General features: G+C 41.4%; 1 protein-coding gene across 2 annotated transcripts; it reads left to right on the top strand.

Moving 5' to 3' along the window:
* The first annotated feature begins 203 nt into the window (after window positions 1-203).
* On the top strand, window positions 204-26,452 carry NRIP3 (nuclear receptor interacting protein 3). 2 transcript variants are annotated; one of them, XM_032853428.1, is made up of 8 exons: window positions 204-249; window positions 693-853; window positions 19,456-19,617; window positions 20,096-20,178; window positions 22,140-22,279; window positions 22,869-22,921; window positions 23,037-23,131; window positions 23,432-26,452. In XM_032853428.1, exons 1-8 carry the CDS (start codon window positions 204-206, stop codon window positions 23,445-23,447), a joined length of 756 nt encoding a protein of 251 aa, XP_032709319.1. In that variant the 3' UTR covers window positions 23,448-26,452. The 2 variants fall into 2 exon arrangements, with proteins under 2 accessions (XP_032709319.1, XP_032709320.1); XM_032853429.1 differs by lacking the exon at window positions 204-249 and having other exon boundaries at window positions 627-853.
* Window positions 26,453-26,565: the final 113 nt, after the last annotated feature.

Below are 26,565 nucleotides of genomic sequence, written 5' to 3'. Positions count from 1 at the left end.
CCCGGGAAAGCCGGTTTCCGCCCGCCCGCAGGGGCTGCCCCCTCCCCAGTCACGTGGCCTGGTGGGTGGGGACCGACCTGAAGTTGCAGAAATCCTGAGCCTTCCCAACTCTGAAGTGCTGTGTGGACGCTGGGGCTCCCGGAGGGGCGCGGAGGTGGGAATTTGCACAGCGAAGCAACTGCGCGGAGGGAGGGCTTTGGACCATGGCGCAGCTGGCAGTGATCCCGGGTTCGGCCACGTTGTGGCCAGGTAAGCGTGAGTCGCGGGCGGCGGCGGCGGCTGGGGTGGGAGAGGCTGCTCCTCCGTGGGGCCACCACACCCTATCCCGGTGCAGGGGATGTAGGGCACCCACAGCGGGAGAGGCGGTTGGGTAAAGCGATCCTGGTAGACCCTCGGCGCTCTGAGCCAGTCCAGCCTGCGTCACCCTTCCCCGCGGGTCCTTCCCTTCACGGACGCGGCGCGGAGACCCACAGCGCGGGTGGAGGCCCGGGAGCTGCGCGCTAGGTGGGGCACTGTGCTGGTTCCGCCCCTCCGCGCGCGCACTGGCTGCTCCCCGTGACGTCACGCTCGGCTATAAAATACTCGGCGCGCGGCTCTCGCGGCGCTGGAGGAGCTCGAGGCTGAGGGTAGAGGGTGATCGCGGAGCAACCGGGGACGCTGGGCCGCCGGCGTTTCAGCAATGTTTTACTCAGGGCTCCTCAGCGAGGGCGGCCGCAAGGAGACGGACATGCGGGAGGCGGCGTCGCTGCGGCAGCAGCGCCGGATGAAACAGGCCGTTCAGTTCATTCATAAGGACTCGGCCGACCTGCTGCCCTTGGACGGCCTCAAGAAGCTGGGCTCGTCCAAGGACACGGTGAGCCCCCGCGGCCGCGCCCGCCTCCGGATGCCCGCGCGCGGCGGCGGGTCACCTTCGCGCGGTGTAGCTCCCGGGGCCCGCCCTTGGCCGCTTTCACTGAGTCACCGGCCAGGACCCCGCTCCCGCCCCCTCCTGGCGCTGTCCTCTCTGTTGCTGTTGCTGTTCCGAATTCCTCTCCATCCAGCATCTCCCTGCTTCGCTTTCCCTCGGGATTCCGTCGTAGCTTTACCAGCTTGCGCTGCCTTCCGCTCTGCCTCTTCCTTTCGTGCTTCTCTCCTCTCGAGTAGGAGACCCTGCCCTGCCGTCTGGCCCTGTAGTCGCCTTTCTTTCCCGTTATTTTTACTCGTAGTACCCAATCTGATTGCCTGATTGAACCTCGCTTGGCCGGGCTGCTTGGTCCAGTGACCCAGACAGAGGTGATTCCTAATGGGTTTGGGAAGGAGAGATAGAAGTGGGAATGGGGAGGGGGTCTCTTGGCAGTCACCATACCCAGATGATTTTGTTAAATCCTTTTCTCCTTATGCAAAATCAACTTTTGCGTTTGATTTTGGGCTTATCTGCCTTAACCTTCCATCCTGGGGGGGGGGCGGGGGGAGAGAAAGGGTGGAATGTGAAGGAGGTTTCTTGAACCCCAAACATCTCTCCCCCTACCCACAAAGAGTGAATAGAGAGAGGAAACCAGCTGCTCCATCTCACTGACCAGTTAACGTCTGGAGCTGGAGCTGGTGCAAGCTTTTTTTCTGGCAGGGTCTTTCTTTGCCTTAAGAAGGAGGAACTCTAGGACTGGAGGTCTGGGTTCAAAGATCATGTCCTCTACAGGGTGTGGGTGGGTGTTCCAGGGTCACTAAAGAACCGTATTTGACTCATCCTCCAGTCACCGTAGTGGTACTGGGCCAAATATATGTTTAGCTTTGTGGTTTTATCTGAAGTTTTCTTTTCTTTTTAAAAAGATTTTATATATAATAACTGACAGATCACAAGTAGGCAGAGAGGCAGGTGGAGAGAGAGGAGGGGAAGCAGGCTCCCCGCTGAGCAGAGAGCCTGATTTGGGGCTCAATCCTAGGACCTGGGATCATGACCTGAGCCGAAGGCAGAGGCTTTAACCCACTGAGCCACCCAGGCGCCCCTTTTTTCCTTTTTTAAAAATTTATTTATATGAGAGAAAGAGAGCTCACAAGAGCAGGGGGGAGGGGCAGAGGGAGAGAGAAAGAGAGGATTCCCTGCTAATTGTGGAGCCCAACACAGGCTCTATTCCAGGACCCTGAGATCATGACCTGAGCTGAAATTAAGAGACAGCTGATTAACCACCTGAGCCACCCAGGTGCCCCTATCTGGAGTCTTGTAGTTTTCTCGAATTTCACAATCACTTTATGCATCTGGGCAATAACTTGTGAAGCATTAGTTAAATGTTGTTCAAATGAGGTAGGTGCTCTGTACAATTTTTTCAGTATTTTTTGAGATTTTGGAATATTTAATTTGGTAGGGAAGGAGAATGGTGTCACCTGGTTCACTGAAATTGCCATTTAAAACCCCAGATGACTATGAAGAACTTCTGAATCTACTTCCTTTTTTAAAAAAATATCTCTAATGACAGATAATAATATCAGATTTGCCCTCCCCCATTTTGATAAAAAATAATTTTAGTTATTTTTGTTTTGTTTTTATAAGATTTTATTTATTTATTTATTTAAGAAAGAGAGAGAGAGCACAAGCAGGGGGAGCAGCAGGCAGAGGGAGAGAGAGAAGCAGGCTCCCCGCTGAGCAAGGAGCCAGATGCAGGACTCGATCCCAGGACCCTGGGATCATGACCCGAGCCAAAAGCAGCTGCTTAATCTACTGAGCCACCCAGGCACCCAATTTTAGTTATTTTGGGGCAGGGGTTGGCTACCCAGTTATTTTGCTCTGTTCCCCCTTCCCCCGCTTCCCCCAGAGGTAGTTTTCCTGCTAAAGCCACAGGATAGTCTAATTTATGCTCACTCAGAGTGGTGAGTGACTGAAATACATTCCTAGAAAAGAGAACTCTCTTTTTTCTCTTCTTTCAATTTAAAGTAGTCTCATTTCATTTAGCAAACCAGATCTAAGTCTTCCTATTTTCAGACCAAAATAATCTAGTTCCTAGAAGCCTTGGGAATGAATAAAGAGAGGGAGTATTTAGGAAAAGAAGTAAAGTGTGGAACGTTTTTCTTCCCCATAGACTGGATTTAAGAAATGGTTGACATTTGGTTGTCTTGGGCTTTCAGAGTTCCCTGGCCCTGAGGAACTACCACTCTATCCTTCTGCTTAGCATTCCTTATATTACTTCACCCTGTGTAGGAAGAATTCCATCTGCTCTTCTGACTCCAGTGTGTGTCAGTTGAGCCACACAGGAGCTGATAATATAAAACAGGCAGTAGGCTGGAATGAGGAAGCATCCTTAAGCAGGTTATTGCCATAGGTCTGACGCACAGCGGTTTACTGTGAGACGCTGAATTGGGGTTCACACTTTCTCTCCCTCCCCACCTCCATCCCCACCATTGCCATGGACTTGATATCCCTTTCTCACTGTTCTCACACCCTTAATGTGCAAATTATTGCACAGAAGAGCTAGAACAGGTCACAGAAACCAAGGCAGATTGAGGTAGGGAAAGGAAAGCTGTGAGTACTGAGGTGTGGTGACATGATTAAGCTCTCTTAGACCTGATGTTGCTGCCTCAGTACAATCTAAGAAATAACCTTTTAAGTACCTGACCTCTTTACTTCGTGGATACATCTGGTAATACAGACCAGTGTTGACTCAATTTCCTCTCACCAAAGTGAAATTCTGAGGGTGCCAAAACTGATTGAATACATCTGTAGTGCAAACTAAACAGAAGAGGGAAAAAGGAATGGATGGCACCAGAGGGATATAGGGTGAAAGGACAAATTAGGCGTTCGTTGTTGCTGATGGTACAGAAATAGAGGACAGATTAGTTTTAATTGACTCTGGGGTTTGTGCCAGTGGAGGAGACTGTGGGTTGTTCTCCTCACACTAGTGACCTATATTAGAATTATACTTCTGGGTTTTATGAATTATCTACCTTTACCATGCTGTTTCTGTAACATTCACTATTTGATACCAGCCTCCAACTTTTTGTTTGGATTAGCAGAAAGCACCCATAGGCAATCAGATGTGGTCTTCTCTTGGCCACAGAGGAGTACATTTGTCCTATTCCTGTTCGTGTGTAGTTGGCTGCTACAAAGTCTAGTGTGGATATTAATCCTATTTCTTATGTCTGATTATCTTATTTTGCTTATCCTTCCATTTTGTGATGGCTTTTTCCTGTATTAGATTAAGAACCAAATTCAGAGATATGAGTAATATTTTATGTGATTTATTATTTTTTTAAAAGTTGATGAAGCTGGGGAAAAAAATCTCCACTCTTGGAGTTTTGGCTCTTGTAATTTTTTTGTCTTAGCTATCAGTTTCATAAATGTTCTTTTCATTGAGGTAGGGACTTTTGATTTTTAAAAACAGTCTCATCACTTTGGAAACATTGCCAAACTGCTTTCCTATAGAATTGGTCAATTTATATTCCACCAGCAACATGAGAGCCTCACTTCCTGGTTTCACCTCTACCTAATAAATATCAAACAGTATTACTGAAAAAGTTTTACGAAAGTGAAAAATGGTATTTTTGATATTAAAAAAAATAGTCCTATGGAACTAGAGGGTATTATGCTTAGCAAAATAAGTCAATCGGAGAAAGACAACTATCATATGATCTCCTTGATAGGAGGAAGTGGAGATACAACATGGGGGGTTTGGGGGGTAGGAAAAGAATAAATGAAACAAGATGGAAGATGGAATTGGGAGGGAGACAAAACACAAGTGACTTTTTTTTTTAAAGGCTTCTTTTTTTTTTTTTAATTTGACAGACAGATCACAAGTAGGCAGAGAGGCAGGCAGAGAGAGAGAGGAGGAGGAGGCAGGCTCCCTGCTGAGCAGAGAGCCCGATGCGGGACTCGATCCCAGGACCCTGGGATCATGACCTGAGCCGAAGGCAGAGGCTTTAACCACTGAGCCACCCAGGCGCCCAAAACATAAGTGACTCTTAATCTCACAAAATAAACTGAGGGTTGCTGCCGGGAGGGGGGTCGGGGGAGGGGGGTGGGGTTATGGACATTGGGGAGGATATGTGCTATGGTGAGTGCTGTGAAGTGTGTAAACCTGGCGATTCACAGACCTGTACCCCTGGGGATAAAAATACACTATATGTTTATAAAAATTTTTTTAAAAATTAAAAAAAGTAAATAGTACTGATACACAAATAGCATAATATTACTTCCCTATGAGACTGAGTTATTTTAGACTTTTTGAGAATGAACCAAGTCCAGAATATTTTTGCTGAAATATCTGGTGGGGTTTTTTATTTTGTTTTTTTATTGTAGTTGTATCTCTCAATAATAGCAGATGATACTTTTAAAATAAGCTCATAATAATAAATATTTGTATGTGTAAAAAAAATGCAAAAAAATATATAGCCCTGTCCCCAAAAAAACAAAAAACAAACCAGTCCTCTCATGATGTTTTCCCTGTATGATAATATTACTGACCATCAGGCCACATCCTTAGTTGTCCAGGAATAGAGAGAGCATTTTTCTTTCCTATCTATGATTGATTGTACTTATAGCCAAATGCTTTAGAATACTCACTAGAATTAGGAATGGAGCCTAGAGCAAGGATTATGGAACACAGCAAAGCAAACTGACCATGAAATAACTAGCTCTGTGCTCTGAATATCTGATCTACCTGATCAGAATGCCACAAGTCATCCATAATACCACAGGTTTTGAATCAGAGAACTTTGGAGCTTTAGAAGAGGAGCATGAAATACCAATATAATACCAGGATCTGGTGCAAACTGAAGATTTGCAGAGCCATGATTGTGTCCTAATTATAGGAAACATTATTTGAACACTTACTGTGTTCAGGATACAGTGCTAGGTGCTCAGACCACGAAGAAGATAGCAAAGTTTCTTTCTATGAGAAGTTTATATAGATTAGGGGGAAGGACAGGATAGATTCATTAATTAATTCCACAAATATTTATTGAATGCTTATTACATGTTGGTCAGTACTCTAAGCATTAAAGATATGATCATGAACATGGGGCACCTGGATGGCTCGGTCAGTTAAGCATCTGTCTTCTGCTCAGGTCATGATCCTGGGGTCCTGGGATCCAGCCCTCTGTCGGACTCACTGCTCAACGGAGAGGCTGCTTCTCCCTCTCCCTCTGCCTGCCACTCTGCCTACTTGTGTTCTCTCTCTCTCTGTCAAATAAATAAATAAAATCTTAAAAAGAAAAAAGATACAATAGTGAACCAAAGTGGAGTTTCTGTCCTAATGGAACTTGTATTGTTGTGAGAGGAGAAAACAGAAAATAAAAACAAGTAAATATGTAATATAACAAGTAGCAATAAGTGCTATGGAGAAGATGAACCAGGATAAGGAGAATAGAGAGTACAATGCCAGGGCAAGGTGGAGTGCAAACTTACTTTATAAAATGTAGTCAGGGAAGGCTTCTCTGCTAAGATTACATTTTAGGAGATACTGAAGAAAGTCAGAGAGCAAAATATCTTGGGAAAGAATGTGTTAGACAGAAGGAACAGAAAGTGCAAAGGCCTGAAGTGTCAGTGTAACTGATGTGATTGAAAAACTGTAAGGTCATTGTGGCCAGGGCAGAATGAGCAAGTGGGAGGGTGATAAGAGATAATATCAGAGGAGTAGTGGGAGGCCAGACCACTCAGGGCTTTATAGGTCATTGTACAGATATTGGCTTTTAATCCATTTTGGGAAACCAATAGAAGACTTTGTGCAGAGGGGTAGGATGACATGACCTATTTTATAAAAAGATTATTCAGACAACTGTGTGGATTAGCCTGAAGAGGGGCAAGAGTAGAAGCAAGGAGACTGGTTAGGAGGCTGTTATATGGTAATCCAGTTGACAGATGAAGGTGGCTCAGAGCAGTGTGATGGTGGTGAAAGGGAGGGAAAAGCCCTGGATATATTTTGAAGGTAGGCTGACAAATTTAGTTGACAGATTGGATTAAGGATCTGAAAGAAAGAGTAATCAGAAATGACCTTAAGGTTTTTGATCTAACAATTGGAACAATAAAGTTGCCATTTACTGAAATGGGTAAGACTACAGGAAGAGCAGATTAGGGATAAGGAATAAGAATCAGGAATTTGATTTTTGAATGAGTTGAGTTTGGAATATCACTTAATCCAGTGTAGCTGTTGAGTAGACCGGTCCACAAGAAAATAAATAACACCACCAGGAAGTTTATGCTAGTTGCCAAGGTCTTACAGTCAATAACCATTAGAGGAGCTCAGAGAAATAAGTGATTACTCTGACCCTACGGTACAATAGTGATGGAGATCAACATTTGATTACAGGTTCATCATTTTATGGTGAGTCAGCCGACTATGAGATGTTACAGAGAGGAGGCTATTGCCAGAGTGTGCCCTGTAGAACCTCAGAGTAAGAACTTAACAGTTTATCTGGTTCAATCTCTGCCTATGTGTGAACCCTTCCTAACAAAAATGCAGTCCACCATGGGCACCAGAGAAACCACTGTCTCAGACCAATCCACAAAGCAGAAAACAATCAGGAATAAGGCTCTTCTCTTTGAAATAACATATCTGTGGGTCACACAGAATGTCTAGCGCAGTATGACAGCCTGCTTTAGATACATCCTCACGTGTTTTTGAGCAACTGTAAACGCAGAGAAAACCTGTCTATGTTTCCAGGGGGTAGAATGGGTCACATGTTGTATGAGAGGGCACAGATACTGGTGCCTCTTTTAGATTTCCAAGACCTGATAAACATATATATTAGACTTGAAATGAGAGTCAGCTGGGAGTACATGTTTATCTACAAACGTTAAATAAAGGACTAAAATGGAATAGGATGATTTCATGTCCTTTTAAGAAAAAAAAAAAAAGGGGCGCCTGGGTGGCTCAGTGGGTTAAGCCGCTGCCTTCGGCTCAGGTCATGATCTCAGGGTCCTGGGATCGAGTCCCGCATCGGGCTCTCTGCTCAGCAGGGAGCCTGCTTCCCTCTCTCTCTCTCTGCCTGCCTCTCTGTCTACTTGTGATCTCTCTCTGTCAAATAAATAAAAAAAAAAAAAAAAGGTGAATGGTAATCAGTTTCAATTTTAGGGTGACCGTGAGAGTTTTAAATATATATATATATATATATATACACACACACACACACACACAAACATATACTTAGCAACATTTGAGTGCTTACTGTATACCTGACACAGTGTTAAGTGCTCCATATGGATATCTCATTTAATCCTCACAGATACCCTACAAAGTTTTTACTAACTTGAACTCAACTTTGTCTGACTCTAAAGCATGTATTTTATTTTGTTATTTTTCTTAATTTAATTTAATTTATTGATAGTTGACAAGTTTAGTAAGCAAAGGGAACTTAAATATGAGGCTTGTCTTGAGCATCACTAAGATGAGTAGATCATATGTAATCAAATACATTATTGCTGTTAATATTTTGAAAACACTGTTATCTGTCACATTAATTAAGAATAATAAGAAGGAAGGTTTTATTTTAGTTTCACTTATTGATTTTACAGTGGTGTTCCTGTCTTTATTGAGGTTCAGTTTTCTGACTTAGATCATTTTCTTCTCTAATATTTCTTGGAAGGCACATCACTAGCAACAAATTTCTTCAATTTTTGTTTTTTTGAGACAGCCTTTATTTCTTCACTTTTGAAGGATAATTTAACAGGTATAGATTTTGAGGTTGGTGGAGTTTTCTCTCAACAGCTTATTTTTATTTTTATTGATTTAATTCTAATTTTTTATTTGAAAATAGATGACACTATTTTTACATTGGTATCAGGTGTACAACATAGTAATTCAGCTTCTCTATAGGTTATGCTTTGCTCACTACAAGTGTAGCTACCATCTCTCACTATACAACACTATTCCAATATCATCTTTTTTGCCTTTTCTTCCTATGGCATATTCATTCCACAACTGGAAGGCCATATCTCTCACTTCCCCTTCACCCATTTTGCTCACCCCTCCCACCCCATTCCCTCTGGCAACCATCAATTTGTTCTCTGTATTTATAGGTCTAATTCTGTAAAGCATTTATTTTAAACACTACTCTAAGCAAGGGTTGGCAAACTTTTTCTGTAAAGGACCAGAGAGTGACTATTTTCAGCTTTTCAGTGCAAACTGTCTCTGTTTCAACTACTCAGCTCTGCTATCATAGTGCAAAAGCAGCCATAGACAGTAAATGAGTGGGGTTGGTTTTTCTTCAATAAACCTTTATTTATAAAAATGGGCATCAAGCTGGCTTTGGCTTGTGGACCATATTTGCTAACCCCTATTTCTAAGTGGTTCTAGCTGTGGTTCTATTGGTGGGTAGAAAGGTTGTGTTCCTCCTCTGGGAGTAAATGCTACAAAGAAGGTAGACTTATGTCCTTTCCCTTATTTTCCAGTCTGGTCTATTCTGTGGATCACAAAACTCCATTAGTTTGATTCTGTCTGGGTTCAGTGCAGATAGGTAAAGGGATTGAGAAAGTAGCCTTAGAAGTTCTTGCTCAAATCATGATTTGGTGGCATTCTTGCAGTATAATCTACTTCCTCTCACCTCACTTTTCTTCCCACGCTACAGCCTGATTAGTAGAGATATTTAAGCATCTTGGGTGCCAGATTGAGGAAACTCAGCTATTTCTACCCAGAATACAGCACTGCCCACAGAGCCCATTTCCTTCAGAAACTCATGATAATGAAGGCGGCACATTTGTGCTTACTGCTAAGGTTTAGATGCCTAAGCCCTGGTTAGAGTTTAGCAGCCACATTCCAGGAACAGTAGAGAACCAGGAACTGCTTGGGTTAGTAGTTACCTTGTTGAGGTAAAGCATAAAGCAAGATCCATGTCAGGAGGATGACTTGAGAATTATGTCCAAAAGGTTACCAGAGTACCTATAGTACCCTTCTAGCCAATTACTAATGTGTATTTTGAAGGACATCAAGAAAATAGAAGACAGTTCTTAGAAAGCTGATATTTCAATAAACATAAACTACTTAAGTAAATTTACAAAGCAATAGTCAAGGAGTGGGAAAGTAGGTAGTACAAATTATATAATGTGTAAGTATTATAGGGATTCTGAAGAAAGAACTAGATGATGTTAATCAAGAAAGGGTTTTTGAAGAAGTAAAGAGTAGAGATTTGTTTGTTCGGTACTGTATCAAGAGCTAAGGATACAGATGTGATCAAGACAGTTAAGGTCCCTGCCCTTGTGGAATTAACAATCTAGTGGGGGAGTAAAATAGTAAACAGGTAAATAAGCAAAATAATTTATAATTGTTACAAAAGAAATAGTGGGATATGTTAATAACTAAAGTGGTGGGGTACCCATTTTAAATAATAGGCAAGAAGGATATCTTTGATGAAGTGACATTTGAGCTGATGAGAGCAAACTAACTATTTGAAGTGTTAGTGGGAGAACATTTCAGACAGAGGGAATAGCAAGTGCAAAAGCCCTGGAATGAGAAAGTTTTTGAGCAAGGAGGTGTGGATGAACAAAGGGAGTGTGGCATGTATATGGTATATAGATAGAGGTTGGAGAAATGGACAGGGATTAGATGATGCAGAAAGAACCATATGGACCATGGTAAGAAGTTTGAATTTTGTTCAAAGAACAATTGGAGGCCATTGAAGAGTTTTGAGTAAGGGAATGTATTATCTAACTTATATATATATTTTTAAAGATTTTATTTATTTATTTGACAGAGAGAAAGATCACAAGAAGGCAGAGAGGCAGGCAGAGAGAGAGGGGGAAGCAGGCTCCCCGCTGAGCAGAGAACCCGATGCGGGGCTCGATCCCAGGACCCCGGGATCATAATCTGAGCCGAAGGCAGAGGCTGAACCCACTGAGCCACCCAGGCGCCCCTATCTAACTTATATTTTTAAAAACTCACCCTGGTTGCTATGTAGAGAATGAGTTGGAAGAAGAGTGAAAAAAGGAAGAAAACAAGTTAGGAGTTTTTTGCAGTTCAGATAAGAAATGATGAGTCAAGAAATATATATATGGAGGCAACCTAGGTATCCATCTATGGATAAATGGACAAAGAAAATGTGGTGTGTGTGTGTGTGTGTGTGCGGTATATAATATTTAGCCATAAAAAGAATCAAATCTTGGGGTGCCTGGGTGGCTCAGTGGGTTAAGCCGCTGCCTTCGGCTCGAGTCGTGATCTCAGGATCCTGGGATCGAGCCCCGCATCAGGCTCTCTGCTCAGCGAGGAGCCTGCTGCTTGCTCTCTCTCTCTCTCTCTCTGCCTACTTGTGATCTCTCTCTGTCAAATAAATAAAATCTTTTTTTTTAAAAAGAATCAAATCTTGCCATTTTTGACAACATGGATGGCCATGAGGACATTATGCTAAGTGAAATAGGTCAGACAGAGAAAGACAAATACCGTATGATCTCATTTATATGTGGAATCTGAAAAACAAAACAACAACCAAGCTCATAGATACAGAGAACAGATTGGTGGTTGATGGAGGGCAGATGGGTGAAATGGATGAAGGTGGTCAAATTGTAAAACCTTCTAGTTATAAAAAAAAAAATTAGCCATGGGGATATCGTGCACAGCATGATGACTATAGTTATAGTGTACAGCATATTTGAAAGTTGCTAAGAGGGTAGATCTAGAAGTCCTCATTATAAGAAAAGAAAAAAATTGTAACTATATGTGGTTATGGATATTAACTAGACTTATTGTGAACATTTTGCAGTATATATAAATATGAAATCATTATGTCATACACCTATAACTAATATAATGTATGTATAATGTAATTATACCTCAAATTTTTTAAAATATTGCATTATTTAAAATAAAACTTAGAGGATTAGGACAACTAAAGTTACATTGCATTTTTTTAAAAGATTTTACTCATTTATTTGAGAGAGAGCATGAGTTGGGGGGCAGGAAAGGGAGAAGCAAGCTCCTTGACCAGCAGGGCATGATCCCAGGACCCTGGGTTCATGACCTGAGCAGAAGACAGACACTTAACCAACTGTGCCACCCAGGTATCCCTACATTGCATTTTTAAGATCTAACAAACTTTGAAACTTTTCTGTAAGTATACAAGAAAAAAAGTGATGGTGGCTTTGATCAGACTGGAGGTAAAGATGGGTAGAAGTAGATCAATTCTAGATATGTTTTAGAGGAAGCAACAACAGTACTTTGGGGGAGAGGGTTAGGGAAAGAAAAGAATCAAGAATGGATGGGTGTTGGGATGCCAGTCTTCTCCCTGGGATGCTGCTCCCCCTGCTTGTGCTTGCTCTCTCTCTCTGACAAATAGAATCTTAATTTTAAAAAAAGAGAAGAAAAGAATTGTTGGGTGTATAGTGGTGCCATTTTACAAGTTGGTGGAAAGGAAATAATCCAGAGTGTTAGAAATGAACAGGACTTTGGAGCTCAAACTTATTTTATTACTGATGGAGAAAGCAAGGCCTGAGAAAAGTAATACCTAGCAAGATTAGCGATTTGCGCAGGGTAGTGTGTCACAACTGGTCATTTTTCTGAAAGTAGAAAGACTTCAGGCTCCCTGCTCACCAGGGAGCCTGGTTCTCCCTCTGCCTCTCACCCTGCTTGTGCACACCCTCTCCCTGTCGAATAAATAAAGTCCTTAAAAAAAAAAAGGTAGAAAGACTTCATGGAGAAGTAAAGGTAAGATTGGGAAGGAAGATGAGTGGGTAGTTAGTGGAAGATCTTAAATGTTAAATTGAAGATTTTATGTTCAATATAGCTGGCAAGAGAACCACTGTAGGGTAAGGAGACCATGAAAGTAATCTTTTAGGAGATTGCTTGAATTTAGCAGTAATGGTAGAAATGGAGAGAGAAATATAAGGTGTTAAAGAGGCAGAGTTTCATTCACCAAGATAGGGAATAAGGGAGAAAGTGCAGGTTTTATGGCAAAGATCAGTGGGACAAGTTAAGTTTGAAAGTACCTGCGGAATGTCTAAGTGGAAAATTCAAAGTGGCAGTTCAATCTGTGCATCTGAAACTCAAAAGTGAGGTCTGGGCATGAGATAGTCATCATCATAAAATCATCATTTCATATGCAATGAAAGTAGATAAGGTTGCCTTGAAAGGATATGTACAATGAGAAAAGGACCAGAGACAGAGTGATGATTTAAGAAATGAGCAGCAAAGGAACTGGTAAAAGAGAGGGAGAATAGGCAGAAAGGTGATTTTAGAAGCCAGTGAGGAGAGTGTCAATAAAATGGAATGTTGAGTTTTACTGTAGTGTTGTTTCTAATGATAGACATGTGGAAACAATCTAAATGTCCATTAATAGTTGAGTAATTAAGGGTGTCTGGGTGGCTCAGTGGGTTAAAAGCCTCTACCTTCAGGCCAGGTCATTATCCCAGGGTCCTGGGATCGAGCCCCACATCGGGCTCTCTGCTTAGCAGGGAGCCTGTTTCCTCCTCTCTCTCTCTCTCTGCCTGCCTCTCTGCCTGCTTGTGATCTCCGTCTGTCAAATAAATCTTAAAAAAATATTTAAGTAATTAAATTGAGGTGTATTTGTACCACAAACTCAAATGTCTGCAAAGAATGTGCTGTTTTTTAAAAAAGATTTTATTTATTTATTTGACAGAGAGAGAGAGATCACAAGTAGGCAGAGAGAGAGTTGGAAGCAGGCTCCCTGCTGAGCAGAGAGCCCGATTTGGGGCTCAAACCCAGCACCCTGAGATCATGACCTGAACCAAAGGCAGAGGCTTAACCCACTGAGCCACCCAGGTGGCCCAATAAAGTGCTGTCTTAAAATGCAGAAAGTAGTGGGCTGAATTGGTGATAGGTATTAAGGAAGATACATGTTGCGATGAACACTGGTGTTTTATATGTAAGTGATGAATCACGAAATTCTACACCTGAAACCAATTTTACCATATGTTAAGTAACTAGAAGATAAATACTTGAAAATAAAATAAAATGCACAAAGTAAGGCAGATGTAAGAAAATAGGTGCCAAGGTGGTTATCAGCGTGAGCTGGCATTATACCTGCCTAAGTTACATTGTATGTACACACACACACACATACACACACTTTCGTCTTTGCATGATTTGGCTGATACTGTGGGATAGCTAAATCATCACCCATTCTCAGCCCTTTTCTATCTGCCTGATTCCTCTATAGAGATTAGAAAAGCTGGATTCTCTCCCAGCCCCCTTTTAGTTAAGACTGGCTATGAGAATTTTGACCAAGAAAGATTTAGGGAAAATATTGAGGGTATTTCTGGGAAAGCTTTTGCTCTCTTGATAAAAGGGATAGATGGTATGTAGTCCCTTCCTCCTTCCTCCTACATGTAGATGTAATACCTGGAGCTGGGGCACCCATCATATGATCATGAGGGGATATCCAAGAGTACAGAGACAGTAGCCCTGAAACTGTTAAACTGCTGAATTATTGCTAACATTTGCCTACCTCTAGACTTCTTGTTATATGAGAAAAAATACACCTCCATTTAAGTCATTGTAAGTTTGTTTTTCTTGTGACTGAACACTTTCCTAATATGTGGGATGTATTTTTCACTTAATATTTATTTTTATGAAAAACGTATGTCTAGGGTGACTCAGTGGGTTAAGGCCTCTGCCTTCAGCTCAAGTCATGATCCCAGGGTCCTGGAATCGAGCCCCGCATCGGGCTCTTTGCTCGGTGGGGAGCCTGCTTCCTCCTCTCTCTCTCTGCCCGCCTCTCTGCCTTCTTGTGATCTGTGTCTGTCAAATAAATAAATAAAATCTTAAAAAAAAGTATGTCTATAATTTAAAACTTTAAAACAATTTTGACTGTTCCTTGTGCTAGGTATCTCCATATATCTAGGTAAATGGTGGTACTACTATTTCTTGACCTATTGATTTTACCATTATCTATTGATTTTCTATTATAATAGGTAAGGGTTTAATTCTCTTACACCTCTTTATCATGTCCTCTCTTCTATTATACCGATATTCTGTTAAATAGCTGTTTGGGGTCCAATCAGCATTTACTGCTTATGTTATTATGACTATATTCATATTATTCACAGCTGGCTCAAATGATGTACTATATATTTCCTTTCCCATGCAAGTATTTCTTTTTCTCAAAATTAATAGTTGCCTAGTTATTTTCTATGTAAAATTTAAATCTCCAGGAACCTTAAAACTGTAGATGATGTAGCAGATCCATCTCTTTTTTCTTGGAAGACATCCTTCCTGGAGCCCTCCATCCTCCAATTTTCATTTTGTACTGGTTGCTCTCAAGGCCTGCTACACATCCTATAGCCTAGATTTTTCTTTCAGGGCCATTCTCAGAATGTCCTTTGCTTCTCTTTTCTGTTGGGTCCTTTATTCTTGAACCCTATAATTTTTTCTTTGTTCATTGGTTCCCCTCATTTCTTTCAGTAGCTTCTTGAGGATGATTGGGAATTAATTTTCCTGAGTCTTGATTTATAGTTTAGCTAGGTTAAGAAATTATGCTCTATCAGATTTTTTAAAAAGTAGTATTCCATTGTCTTCTAGATTTCATTAATACCGTTGAATTGTCCTATGCCACTCTGTTTCCTAATCTTTTGTATTTGGATCATCTTTTTTTCCTTAGAAGCTTTTGGAATCTGTGTCACTCATAATATTCCAAAAATTCATAGTGATGTGAGATATTGTAGTGGATCTTTTTTCTTTCATTATATGAAAGGATTATATGAAGGATTTTTTCAATCCTTAAACCCCTATCCTTCAGCTCTAGCTTAGTATGGCACTCTATCCTCACCCTTAGCTGTTCTAGATATCTGACAGTACATAATTGCTAAGCTTAGACAAACTATTAACCAACCAGAGTTTTCTGAGTTACCATTTCAAAAAGAATAAACTTTTGGCATACTTCCCAGTTGTCTGGGTCAAGTAGGAGTTTTATGCAGGCTTTATACTAATCTATTTCCCACCCTCTAACAGTAGAAGTTCTAATACCTCTAACTCCTCAGCCTTTTCAGAGTTTTAGTTTGAATAGGAAAACTGCTTTTACAGCTAAACCCCCAAATATTTAATAGCTCAAACATGATAGTTCTTTTTTCTTAAGTAACAGTACTAATAGGTCAGCAAGACAGCCCCCTTCCATGTAGTCACTTAGGAACCTAGGCTGACAGTGGCTCTTCTGTCTCCAACATGTGACCTCCGAGGAGGTTACCCCTAGGGTCATCTCCATTCTAACCAGTCAGAAGAGGAAAAGAATGGAGGAGTGTTCATAAAACACTTTTATGGGTCAAGTCTAGAAGTGGTATATGTCACTTCTCCTCACATTCTCTTTGCTAGAACTCCGTCTTCTGGCCATGCCTAACTGCAAAGAAGGCTGGAAAACATAATCTAGGTATTTATACAGTAAGAATAGGAGTACACGGATTTTGGTAAACAATTGGCAATCTTCGCCACTCTAGCATTGTGTGAAGTAGAATGGTGTGAAGCACTTAGCTTTCTTTACTCTTAGATCAGTTTTCACTTTGATGTTTGCTTCTCAGATTCCAAAATTTTGTCTGTTTTTGTTTATCCTTTTTGTTATTGTTGTTTTCTTTTTTTTTTTTTTTTTTTGCTTTTTGCTCTTGTATGTTTAGGTCTTTCTTACTCCTTGATTATGATTTTAGTGAAATTTTGGTTGGGGGCAGAGGTAAATGTGCAGTTACACTGTCATTTAAAACATGTCAGCATAATAAAATGACCACAGAAAAATATTCCTGAGTTTCATATGGGTTTATCAGCTGTGAATTTTCAACTCCTGTACTATCAATACTTTTAGTTGTGAAAATGAACAAAGAGAATTATATGTAAGGACATAGAAAAAATGTCTTTCATATATTAAACTAAAATAGAAAATTTTAGAACAGTGTTATAGTATAATCCTATTTTGTATATGTTTGTAAATGTACAAAAAGTTTTGGAAGGATATACTTCTAAATTTTTATTTATTTATTCATTTATTTACTTAATGTGTTTATTTGACAGAGAGAGAGACAAGGAGAGAGGGAACACAAGCAGGAGGAATGTGAGAGGGAGAAACAGGGTCCCAACTGAGCAGTGAGCCCACAAGGCTCAATCCCAGGACCTAGAGATCATGACCTGAGCTGAAGGCAGACAGGTGCCCCTATACTTCTAAATTTAAGGGTGGTTATTTGTAGGGAGTGGGACCGAGAAAAGGTTGAGAGGTTGGGAGGCCTTCCCTTTTGATTTTATATACTTCAGTGAATCTTGAATTTTTTTCACTGAGCATGTATTATTTTTGATACTTTTTTGATTACTAAAGAAAAGAACAAATACAGGAGTTGTCAGCAGGGTCAAATGCCTTAGAGAAGTTAAGGAAAATGAAGACTGAAAAATATCTACCAGATCTGGAAATTAGGAGATTTTTATTGATGTTGTGGGATCAGAAGTAATTTCAGTGAAGGATATCAGGAAATGTTTGGCTTCTTTAAAAGATGACCATTTAAGGGGTGTCTGGGTGGCTCAGTGGATTAAAGCCTCTGCCTTCGGCTCAGGTCATGATCCGGGGTCCTGGGATCGAGCCCCACATCGGGCTCTCTGCTCGGCAGGAAGCCTGCCTCCTCCTCTCTCTCTGCCTGCCTCTCTGCCTACTTGTGATCTCTCTCTGTCAAATAAATAAATAAAATCTTTTAAAAAATAAAATAAAATAAAATAAAAGATGACCATTTAAGACAAGGGTGTAATTAGAGGAGCTGAGGAGGCAGAGTCTGAGGTTATGTGTTTTCTCCCCAGTATATGAGAACTTTGAGTATGTTTTATAACCTGAGGAGGAAGGAGGAAAATTTAGAAGACAGATGACTTCAAGGAAAATAATTTCAGATTTTTCCTCATTTGCCTCATCTGTCCAATGATGATTAAACTCCTTTGGAAGATTAGGGGTAGAGAAGTAAAGCTGTGTTCAGCAAGACTGATGTGGAAGGAAAGCCCCAAATTTTCAGTGAAGAGGGCTTTCATTTATTGGCCTTTGAAGTCCTTTCTAATCTTCAGTTCTATAAGTTCAGCTTACAGTTGTACAAATTCAGTTGTTTCTGCTGAGCGTGGACTTGACAGAAGCAAACACCCTGCTTTAATATGACTTGAGCTAGGAATCCAGCCTTATTAGTGAGAGAGATAAGAATGAAGAATTTGTTTCTTTTGAGGAGCAAATCATTCTCCAAAGAAATCTGACAGAGTTAGCACTTCCTCTAGCTCCTTATCAAGTTAAGAAGCTCTCATTTTCTCTTAAGTGCCTCTCTCTCTCCTTTTCCCAAGGATACTAATTTAGAATCTGCTTTGCCAAAAATCTGTGTATTTTGGGAATCCATTTCTTCGCCTCACCAGGGTTACAGTGAGTCATGGCTCTGACTGACTCCATTCTTCCTCAGAAATTGAAAGGTGGTAGATAATGAAGACCCTATCCAGTTCTGCCCCCTTTCCTGGGAAAATTCTAGGCTCTGAGCTTCTAAGAGTGATTTTCTTCCCCCTAAAATTGAGAGGCATCTGGTATGTGTTACATAGAAACTTGGAATCTTTCCTTTGAGAGATTTTAAATATTATTGTAAACTGAGAATAAGATGCTTGTGTATAGATATTCCTCAGGTCAAATAAGTCCTTATCATGAAGTAACTTATATTTTCTAGAGGCCACTTTGGGTAGAAAGAGCAGAGCATGGATATAGCTGCTCTGTGAACTCTTTAAGTTCTGTCAGAGAGCAGACTTGAATTCACATTCCTCATTCTGCCTCCTATTAGGTATCTTGACATAGATATACCTTTATAGTCTAATTAAGTCTCCTGTTTTTTGGTATCTGCCCCTTTTATACTCCCACTTTTTGGCCCATTGGAGAGAGACAGAATGGATATCAAGAATATGGCAAGAGTTTCATTATACTTCTTGAGGTCCAGAAGATGTTAGTAAGGATTATTCCTGTGGGTTCTGCCAAGTTCCAAAGTGTGTCTCCTGGGAGGATTGCTCAGCAAATATGAATTCCTATCTTCCCACCCCAACCACCTCATGGGTTACTCAGCCCACAGGAGAGTCAGGCCACCAAGTTATATGAAGACTAGGTCCAAAAGATGAGACTGTAAGTCTTCAAGTAAGTCTTGAAATGGAAGTAGGCAGAGCTTCTGACAGCCAGTACTGGGTAGGTTTCTTTGGCCTGTGAGAATGAACTGCCTCTTCTATAAGTTACCTGGGAGGATACATTTATTCCACATAGACTAGGGTCACTTTTCTCCTGAAATGCCCTTGTAAGAGGAGGAAATACAGCAGGGGTCCCTCAATTCTCTTTAGCCATAGAATATTCATTGGCTCTAGCCACATTTTCCAATGTTCTACCTTACTCTTTGATTCATTCAAGGTGACCTATTACAGTACCTGCTCTGAAATTACCAATGAAGTCTCTGCTTGAAGGAAAAATAAATAAGAAACAAAGTTAGAGCCCAGTTATGTGTGGCTTCTTTATTATTTTTGTGGTACCTGGAGGACAATGGGAAAATGGGGAAATGACTTGTCACTAAGAATCTTCTGCTTTCTATTCCTCAAGCAACCTCATAACATTCTGCAGAGGCGCCTCATGGAAACCAACCTGTCTAAACTTCGAAGTAGTCGTGTCCCTTGGGCCTCCAAGACCAACAAACTGAATCAGGCAAAGTCTGAGGGACTAAAGAAGTCTGATGATGATGACATGATTTTGGTTTCTTGCCAGGTAATGTTCTGAGAATAGTTTTTCCAGGGTTTTCTGGAGAGTAGGATGTGGGCCCATTGTGATTCCCACAGTGGTGCCCCCTCCTCCAAAGTATATAGACTTTGGGTCTTATAGAATTCATGAGTGAGTTTTACTGGAAGTGTATGGAATATTTTTATGTGTGTGCATCTTTATGGGAGAAAGGACCAAACTTTCATTAGATTTGCAAAAGGGTGTGTGACACACACACGCACACGCACAATTAAGAGCTAGTTGGTATATAGAATTAAATACAGAAAGTCCTTTGGGATCGTCTGTCAGCTCTAGATTCAGTGGGAAAAGGCTCCTAAAAGGAGACTCAGCAGAGGTTAAAGCTGAGACATTACCAACGGGTAATTGTGAGATGCTCTCCAGCCCTGCTTTCATATGACATCTGCTGCTTACACCCTTCCCTTTTGCTTCTCTGGCTCCTGCTGAGCAGTATGTTTCTTTTTCACAGTGTGCTGGAAAAGATGTGAAAGCCTTGGTTGACACAGGTTGTCAATATAATCTCATCTCTTCAGCCTGTGTGGATAGACTGGGGTAAGTAACCACTTGTGCTGGGTGGGAGTCAGGTGCTAATGCACTCTTTGCCTGAATCTATTTTGAAGTTAGAGATAGTGAGGATCTCTACCAAGGTTCCAAGAAAAGTATGCAGAGTTCAAATATAAGCTGGATTCTCAGGCACCTGGGAGAAATCAGCAAGCCAGGAAAGCATCAGATTTTCCATTAATTCCCACCTGTTAATTTCTGAGCAAAGACCTTTGGGCTCTATGAGATCCTTGGCTCATTGTTAGCCATGCCTTGGTCCTGATATATGCCCTGCAAAGACAACAAATTAGAAGGAGCAGTTCCGTTGGTATACCCCAAATGAGTAAAAGCAGGGATGTGGTTGGTCTTAGCTTACTCAGGGTCTTTCTGGAGGCCACACTGCCTGTCTGAGGAAGCATCAGTCAGATCTTAGAATAGGACCGCTATTGCTGCTGGGCCTAAACCATCATGGGTGTGATTAACTATTAGTTTCTTAGCGCCTTTCATCTCTGTAAAGAACATGTAAAATCAAGTCTTACTGCTGTCCCTGCTGGGGATTGTGTGTGAGGCAGATACCTCATACATTGAATGTCTTTGGTTTTATAACAGCTAGAATTGGGTTCTTCCTCTTGTAGTCAGAGAAAGCCATTTTATATCTTTCCTCCTTTTCAGTCAATCTGTACTTTTATGTCTTCTTCCTTCTCTTCCCTCGTAAGTACTAGCTGGACCCTAAGGTCTAGCCCAGAATTGTAAAGATCAACCCAATGTCTTTTTCCATTTTTCTAGCCCTAAGAACAACAGATCATTCCCTAGCTTAATCTCTGTATTGAAACAATCTCTATGGTAGATATAATGGTTCATTCTAAGCTGCTTTCAAGATGCTCATACTACTCTTAGGTAGGACTTGAACAAGGCTGGATTTTTGTAATTAGTGACCTCTGTTACCTGATCTGTTCCCTTTTGTTTCTACCCTGTCCTCACCCCTCCCCACCACTGTGACTCTTTGAGGCTGGCTCTGTGGGTTTTGTACATTGCTATTTAGGCTTGCAGGAGAAGTCCAGGACACAAGTGCTCTTGTGGGAAGAATCCTGAGCTTTTTTATGTGGTGAAGAGATGAGATATAGTGCAACATGATGGTTCCAGGAAGACTAATAATGTCCTGGTGCATAATTAGGCAGCAGTCTGCCATGGTTCCAGAGGAATTAATAACCATCTGTAAACCTGCAATTATTTTTCTTTTGGATGAGCTATAACACCAAAAGAGAGGAAATGTAGTAAAGCAGAAGTATTGGCACAGAAAGTCCATAATTAAGTTTTTATCCACCAACCCATGATATCTTGGGTGCTTGCTGTTCCAATCTGCTTATATAACTGTGTGAAACCTGGGTGCTGTTCCTTTCCTTTCTCCCCTGCAGAGACAAGTTAAATTAATCAAGACTTTCCCCATGATACTCCTTGCTGATACCAATATCAGTATCAGTGCACTTACCAGATAAGTACCAGCTTCCACTAATCTTATATCTGAGGACTAACTGAGGAGGATAAACTGAAATAGAAAAGGCAAAGAGAAAATTAGATGCTGAACAAAAAGCATCTTCTAAAATTAGGACAAACTCCTGCCCTTTCTGACATCTTTTACCCACAGATGGGTAACAGGACATGTCTAAATTAATGTTAAGATGCAGAATAGGATTTTATGAGTGTATTAACTGTCATTTTTCACCAGTACAGATAGTGACATAGCTTTTTGAGAATAGGAGCTGAATCTTTTGTTTTTTGTATCCCCTGGCATATGTAGGACAAAGTTCTGAAGCAAGAAGTATAGGCTGCCTAGCACATTTTTTGGTAAATTAATCCCAGGAAATCCCTGGAAAAGTCCCAACAGTGTGTGGGTGGGGTCGTATGGTAGACATTGTCCGATTCCATCAGAAACCCCTGCCAAGGGGATTCCGATATATCCCTCTCTGGTGCAGACTCAAGGAGCATGTCAGATCTCACAAGCATGAAGGAGAGAAGCTTTCTCTTCCCCGACATCTGAAAGTAGTGGGCCAGATTGAGCACCTGGTGATCACGCTGGGCTCCCTCCGCCTGGACTGTGCGGCAGCTGTGGTTGGTGAGTAGAATTGAGAACTGGACCTATGGACTCCTAATGTAATTGCCCTCCCTACTTCCACCAAACCCTCATTAAAATCTCATGCTTGTAAATATTGACTTCTTCAAAAAATGTTTAGAATCACTAAGAAAAAGGAGTGTGTAATTCAGGATAAAAAAAATGTAAGGAGCAAGAAACGTTTTTGTGTGCCTGTGAAAGTGGCTCCTGAGAGCTTTCTCTGACCTAGTTGGAGGTAGAGGGCTAGATCCCTTTACTCCTTTGCCTTAAATTGTTGACTGCCCTTATGTACTTTTCCCTTATGTACTCTACTCCAGACTACTTAAGATTCCTGAGTTTTATCTAAAGGCCTTTGTCCTTTAGAGTTTAAAAGACCTAGGTTTGAATCTTGGCTCTATTACCTTTTAACTCTAATGATCTGGGAAAATTACTTAATATAATAGATGCTTAACAGGTGTTTATTGGATAGATGGATGGATGGATGGATGGATGAGTGGAAGGAAGGAAGGATGGCAGATGAGATGGAATCCAACGGTGATAAGGCTGACTTCTAACCCAGCATAGCAATAGTTGGATCTTAATTTTTTTTTAGAGGACAATGAGAAAAACTTGTCCCTTGGTCTCCAGACTCTCCGATCCCTTAAGGTAGGATTGATTCTACTTTCCCTTTGAATCTTACTTTCTGAGGCAGGGGTCCTCTTACATGGACCATTGGCCTTGGGATCACGGACAGTGACCAGTGATTCTCCTTTGTTTTTAGTGCATCATAAATTTGGATAAACACCGGCTGATCATGGGGAAGACAGACAAGGAAGAAATCCCTTTTGTGGAGACTGTTTCCTTGAATGAAGACAAGTAAGTTCCCAAATGGGTCAGGTCAAGTAAAATCCATTTGTTATTAAGTGGAGGGGTTCTTACACAGGATATTGGATTGTGTCTTGCCTTTGTCCTTCAATATTATCACAAGTACACCCATCCCCAACCCCTAGAGTTCACCATCCTAAATAACTCTCTAGCCCACATTCCAGAATAAGTAGTGATGGTACTGCACAGAGTGGTGGGGAAAATAAGTAGCTTTTAAACTAAAATTGTACTTGCCTTCAACCTAACTTCTTTGAATTTGGTATCATTTCTTCTATTTCTTTCTCATTTCAGCACTTCAGAAGCATAACTACAGACTGCAGGATGTCTGCACATGTGCACACATACCAGGTTGACAGATTGAGAAAATTGGGTTTGAACCAAATGCAGTAGCAACTTGCTGTGGACCAAGTCCTTCCCTCTAATAGAAGCTCCAGGGGCTCCTTCCCACCCAGACTTCTTTAGACTTTAGTCCGTGCTTAGAGATCTTATCTGGTTATAGCCATTGTTTTTTACTCCTCTGATCACTTAATTTATAGACCTTTTGACACTGCCAGGTCTCACTTATGGCCTACTTCTCTGCTTCTTTCAGGAATTTGCTTTTATTAGTATAGGGGCTGCCAGGTTCTCTTTCTCCATAGATACACTTGCTTCTTTTCCTATAGTTAAAATGTATAATAAACAGGAACCTGACCTTTACCTCCAGCTGTTTCAAAGAGGTGCAGGATACCTATGTCTCAGAGTTAGAATTTCTTCTAATTCATTCATGATTTCTCCAGAATAAGTTTATCTGAAAGAGCCCAGAGAGATCATCTAGTCCAATTTTTCATTTATAGGTCCAGAGAGACAAATGAATTATGTAAACTGTTATATTAAGTCAGTAGCAGAGGAACCTAGAACTCAGACTTGACAAGCCAAGGCTATGTTCATTCTCCCATGCTGCTGCTTTTGTGTTCAGGCCTTGAAGGAGGATGAAGAGGTAAGGTTTTAAAAAGGCAAGGTAGGGGAAGGATTTGCTTTGGAGATGGATGCCAGGAGGTTCTGGGTAGCCCTTCCTCCCATGTGCTAAATCTGCTAAAATTCTCTGCCCCAAATTGTCACATTTAGGACTTTATTTTGGTGCCTAAAACCTGAGGGTGCAAAAATGAGTGGGATGACCTCTTACCTGAACTTCTTGGAGGGGAGGAGAAGGAACCACAGTGGGAAGAACATTAATCACTTTATGAGATGGAATTGAAGGCTTTGGTAAATAATCTGGGGATCATTATTAAACATTTTTACCCCCAAGATCTGGTCAGTATTTCTGCCCAGCCTGTTATTTGTCTGCCACAGACTCAAGTAGCTAAGATCAGGAATAGGGAAAGGAGGTGAAAAAAATCCAAGCAGATCCGGAATAGAAGGAAGTACTGAGTAGAATCAGTTGGTGGGAAGTCCTACCTATGGAAACCTTTCCAGGCTGGAGGTCAGGAATTAAATTTCCAGACAGGGAACTGAAGGTTGGAAACTCTTCTGCCTTGTTCTGCTTTAAGAAAAGAGGCAGGGCAAGAGCTGACAGTGTTAAGGACAACTTTTTCCTGCTGCACAATGTCTGCTGACCCTTCTTAAGATGTTGGAGATCACAGGGGTGTCTCAAAGCTTCTTGGGGGGGGGGTGTCAGTTTAGGCACACAGATACCTGTAATGAAATCTCCCCTTCAATTTGGTCATAGAAGTACATGGAGAAGTCAGAAAAATAATCAGCTGTGAATATCTTCTTATGAGATTTCCAAGCCTGCCCTTGGTTCATAGCAGTAGTTTCCAGAGCATTTAATGGATCCCACTTTGAATTTTGCCACGTCCCACCAACAATCTTGTCAAGTGTTCAGCTCCTGCGTCTATCAAACAACTCTTTGGAACTCTGAATGTTTTTAGACTTACAGAAGCTGCCTAAAGGCTAGGAACTTAATGACCCCCATTTGAACAGCTAGGCAGCCATACTGCAGCCTGGGTCACCCCCAAACCCCCTTGTCAGTCTTTATAGAGGAAGCAAGATGGAAAACTAAGCACAGCCACAGCAGGGAAGGCCATATCTAAACTTTAGCAGGGGTGATCTCACATACCTTATCAGCCTTCAGTGCCCCCTCCAAATTCACCCCCTTTTTGCCTGAGCAGGGCAGTGGGAGGGGGGTCTGTGCCTTTCCACTGAGGCCTCTCCGCTCTCCTACTCTACCTCTCATGGCACCAGTTTGCCCTGCTCCTTATCCTAAGGCTGAGTTGAAATACTTCACCCCTTCCTCCTGAGGTTGAATATTCTACTCCAAGCCTTGACTCTTGGCCACAAATAAGGCATGTTGGAAGTTCCTGGGCCTGGCTTATCCTTATTTGGATTCTGTGTAGATGAGGTGAAGTCAGGAATTCTTAGGTGTTGGAAAGATGTGACTAATTCTGCCCTTTGAATTCAGGATTCTGTGGCATCAGAGGGATGTTTAGATGAACTTTAGTGATCTTTTTGGCTTCTGAGAATCCGTCACTGAATTTCCAATTTTGGAATAGAAACAGTTGGGGTGATCTGAGCTTATGGTATCATAATCTCACTCTCTGCAGTCAGATCATTTGAATTCACTGGACAAATAATTGTACTTTAAACCCCAGGCTTGACAGAGGTATCTAAAAATGTCTGAAGACAACTATGGGAAGTCTTGAGCTTCATTAATCTTTAAATGCTGCCAGGCTGATTGTTCTGATAGCCCATATCTCCTTGATATTCATGAGGGAGTACCTGATCTACCTTTCAGGGGCTGGCAAGGTAAAAAGGTAAGGTTGGTTCTTCCCAGAATCCTAGAAAATTATCTCTGGCACCTCTGACTCAGGATTGGGGAAGAAAGTGTCTAGCCACACTGTGTTCTGAAGACAGGCAGTAGCAGGAAGTAAGCCTATAGAACTGGTACCCCTCTCATTCCTTATTAGATGTCCATCACAAATACGGGAAGTTTGAAAAATATTGTTTTTGTTATTTGGTATATCTGTGCCAGAGTTATATGAGGAAAAAATGTTTTCTGACTTTTCTATTTCCTTGACTTGCACAGACCCCACCTGGTAAGATTTTCTATTCCTTAGCTAAAGTGTCTGTAGAATGGATCACTTATTGTATCAGCTGCCCTGACTTTTGTGTAATAGAAATATCTTTCCAGGCTGGAAACATGGAGGAGATGAACTGGATTCTTTCCTCCTTCTGTTGTGAGTCCTCTACATTGGCACTTCTACCTGCTCAGTGTTTCTGGCTGTTTTGGGTTTATTTGTGAGATTGATGTAACAATAAAGTGAAATCTTCCCTTCTGTGTGCTTGTCTGACAAAGTCTCTGTGTCAGGGCCCCTGGAAGGTGAGGGAGCCCAGGCACAGCCTAATTGCATCAATATTTCTCTCATAGGGTCCTCTGAACACAAGGCTTT

The sequence above is a fragment of the Lontra canadensis genome, unplaced genomic scaffold (genome assembly GCF_010015895.1).
Source record: "Lontra canadensis isolate GAN:19392208 unplaced genomic scaffold, GSC_riverotter_1.0 scaffold7, whole genome shotgun sequence".
Taxonomy (NCBI): Eukaryota; Metazoa; Chordata; class Mammalia; order Carnivora; family Mustelidae; genus Lontra; species Lontra canadensis.
The sequence above is the reverse complement of the archived record's forward strand: the minus strand, read 5'-3'. Positions and strand labels throughout refer to the sequence as shown.

Bases quoted from the DNA above. Each gene is read 5' to 3' on its own strand.
- NRIP3 (XM_032853428.1), top strand. From the start codon at position 204: ATGGCGCAGCTGGCAGTGATCCCGGGTTCGGCCACGTTGTGGCCAG. The intron at 20,179-22,139 runs GTAAGTAACCAC...TCTCTGGTGCAG, and splicing joins GCCTGTGTGGATAGACTGGG to ACTCAAGGAGCATGTCAGAT. The intron at 22,280-22,868 runs GTGAGTAGAATT...ATTTTTTTTTAG, and splicing joins CTGTGCGGCAGCTGTGGTTG to AGGACAATGAGAAAAACTTG.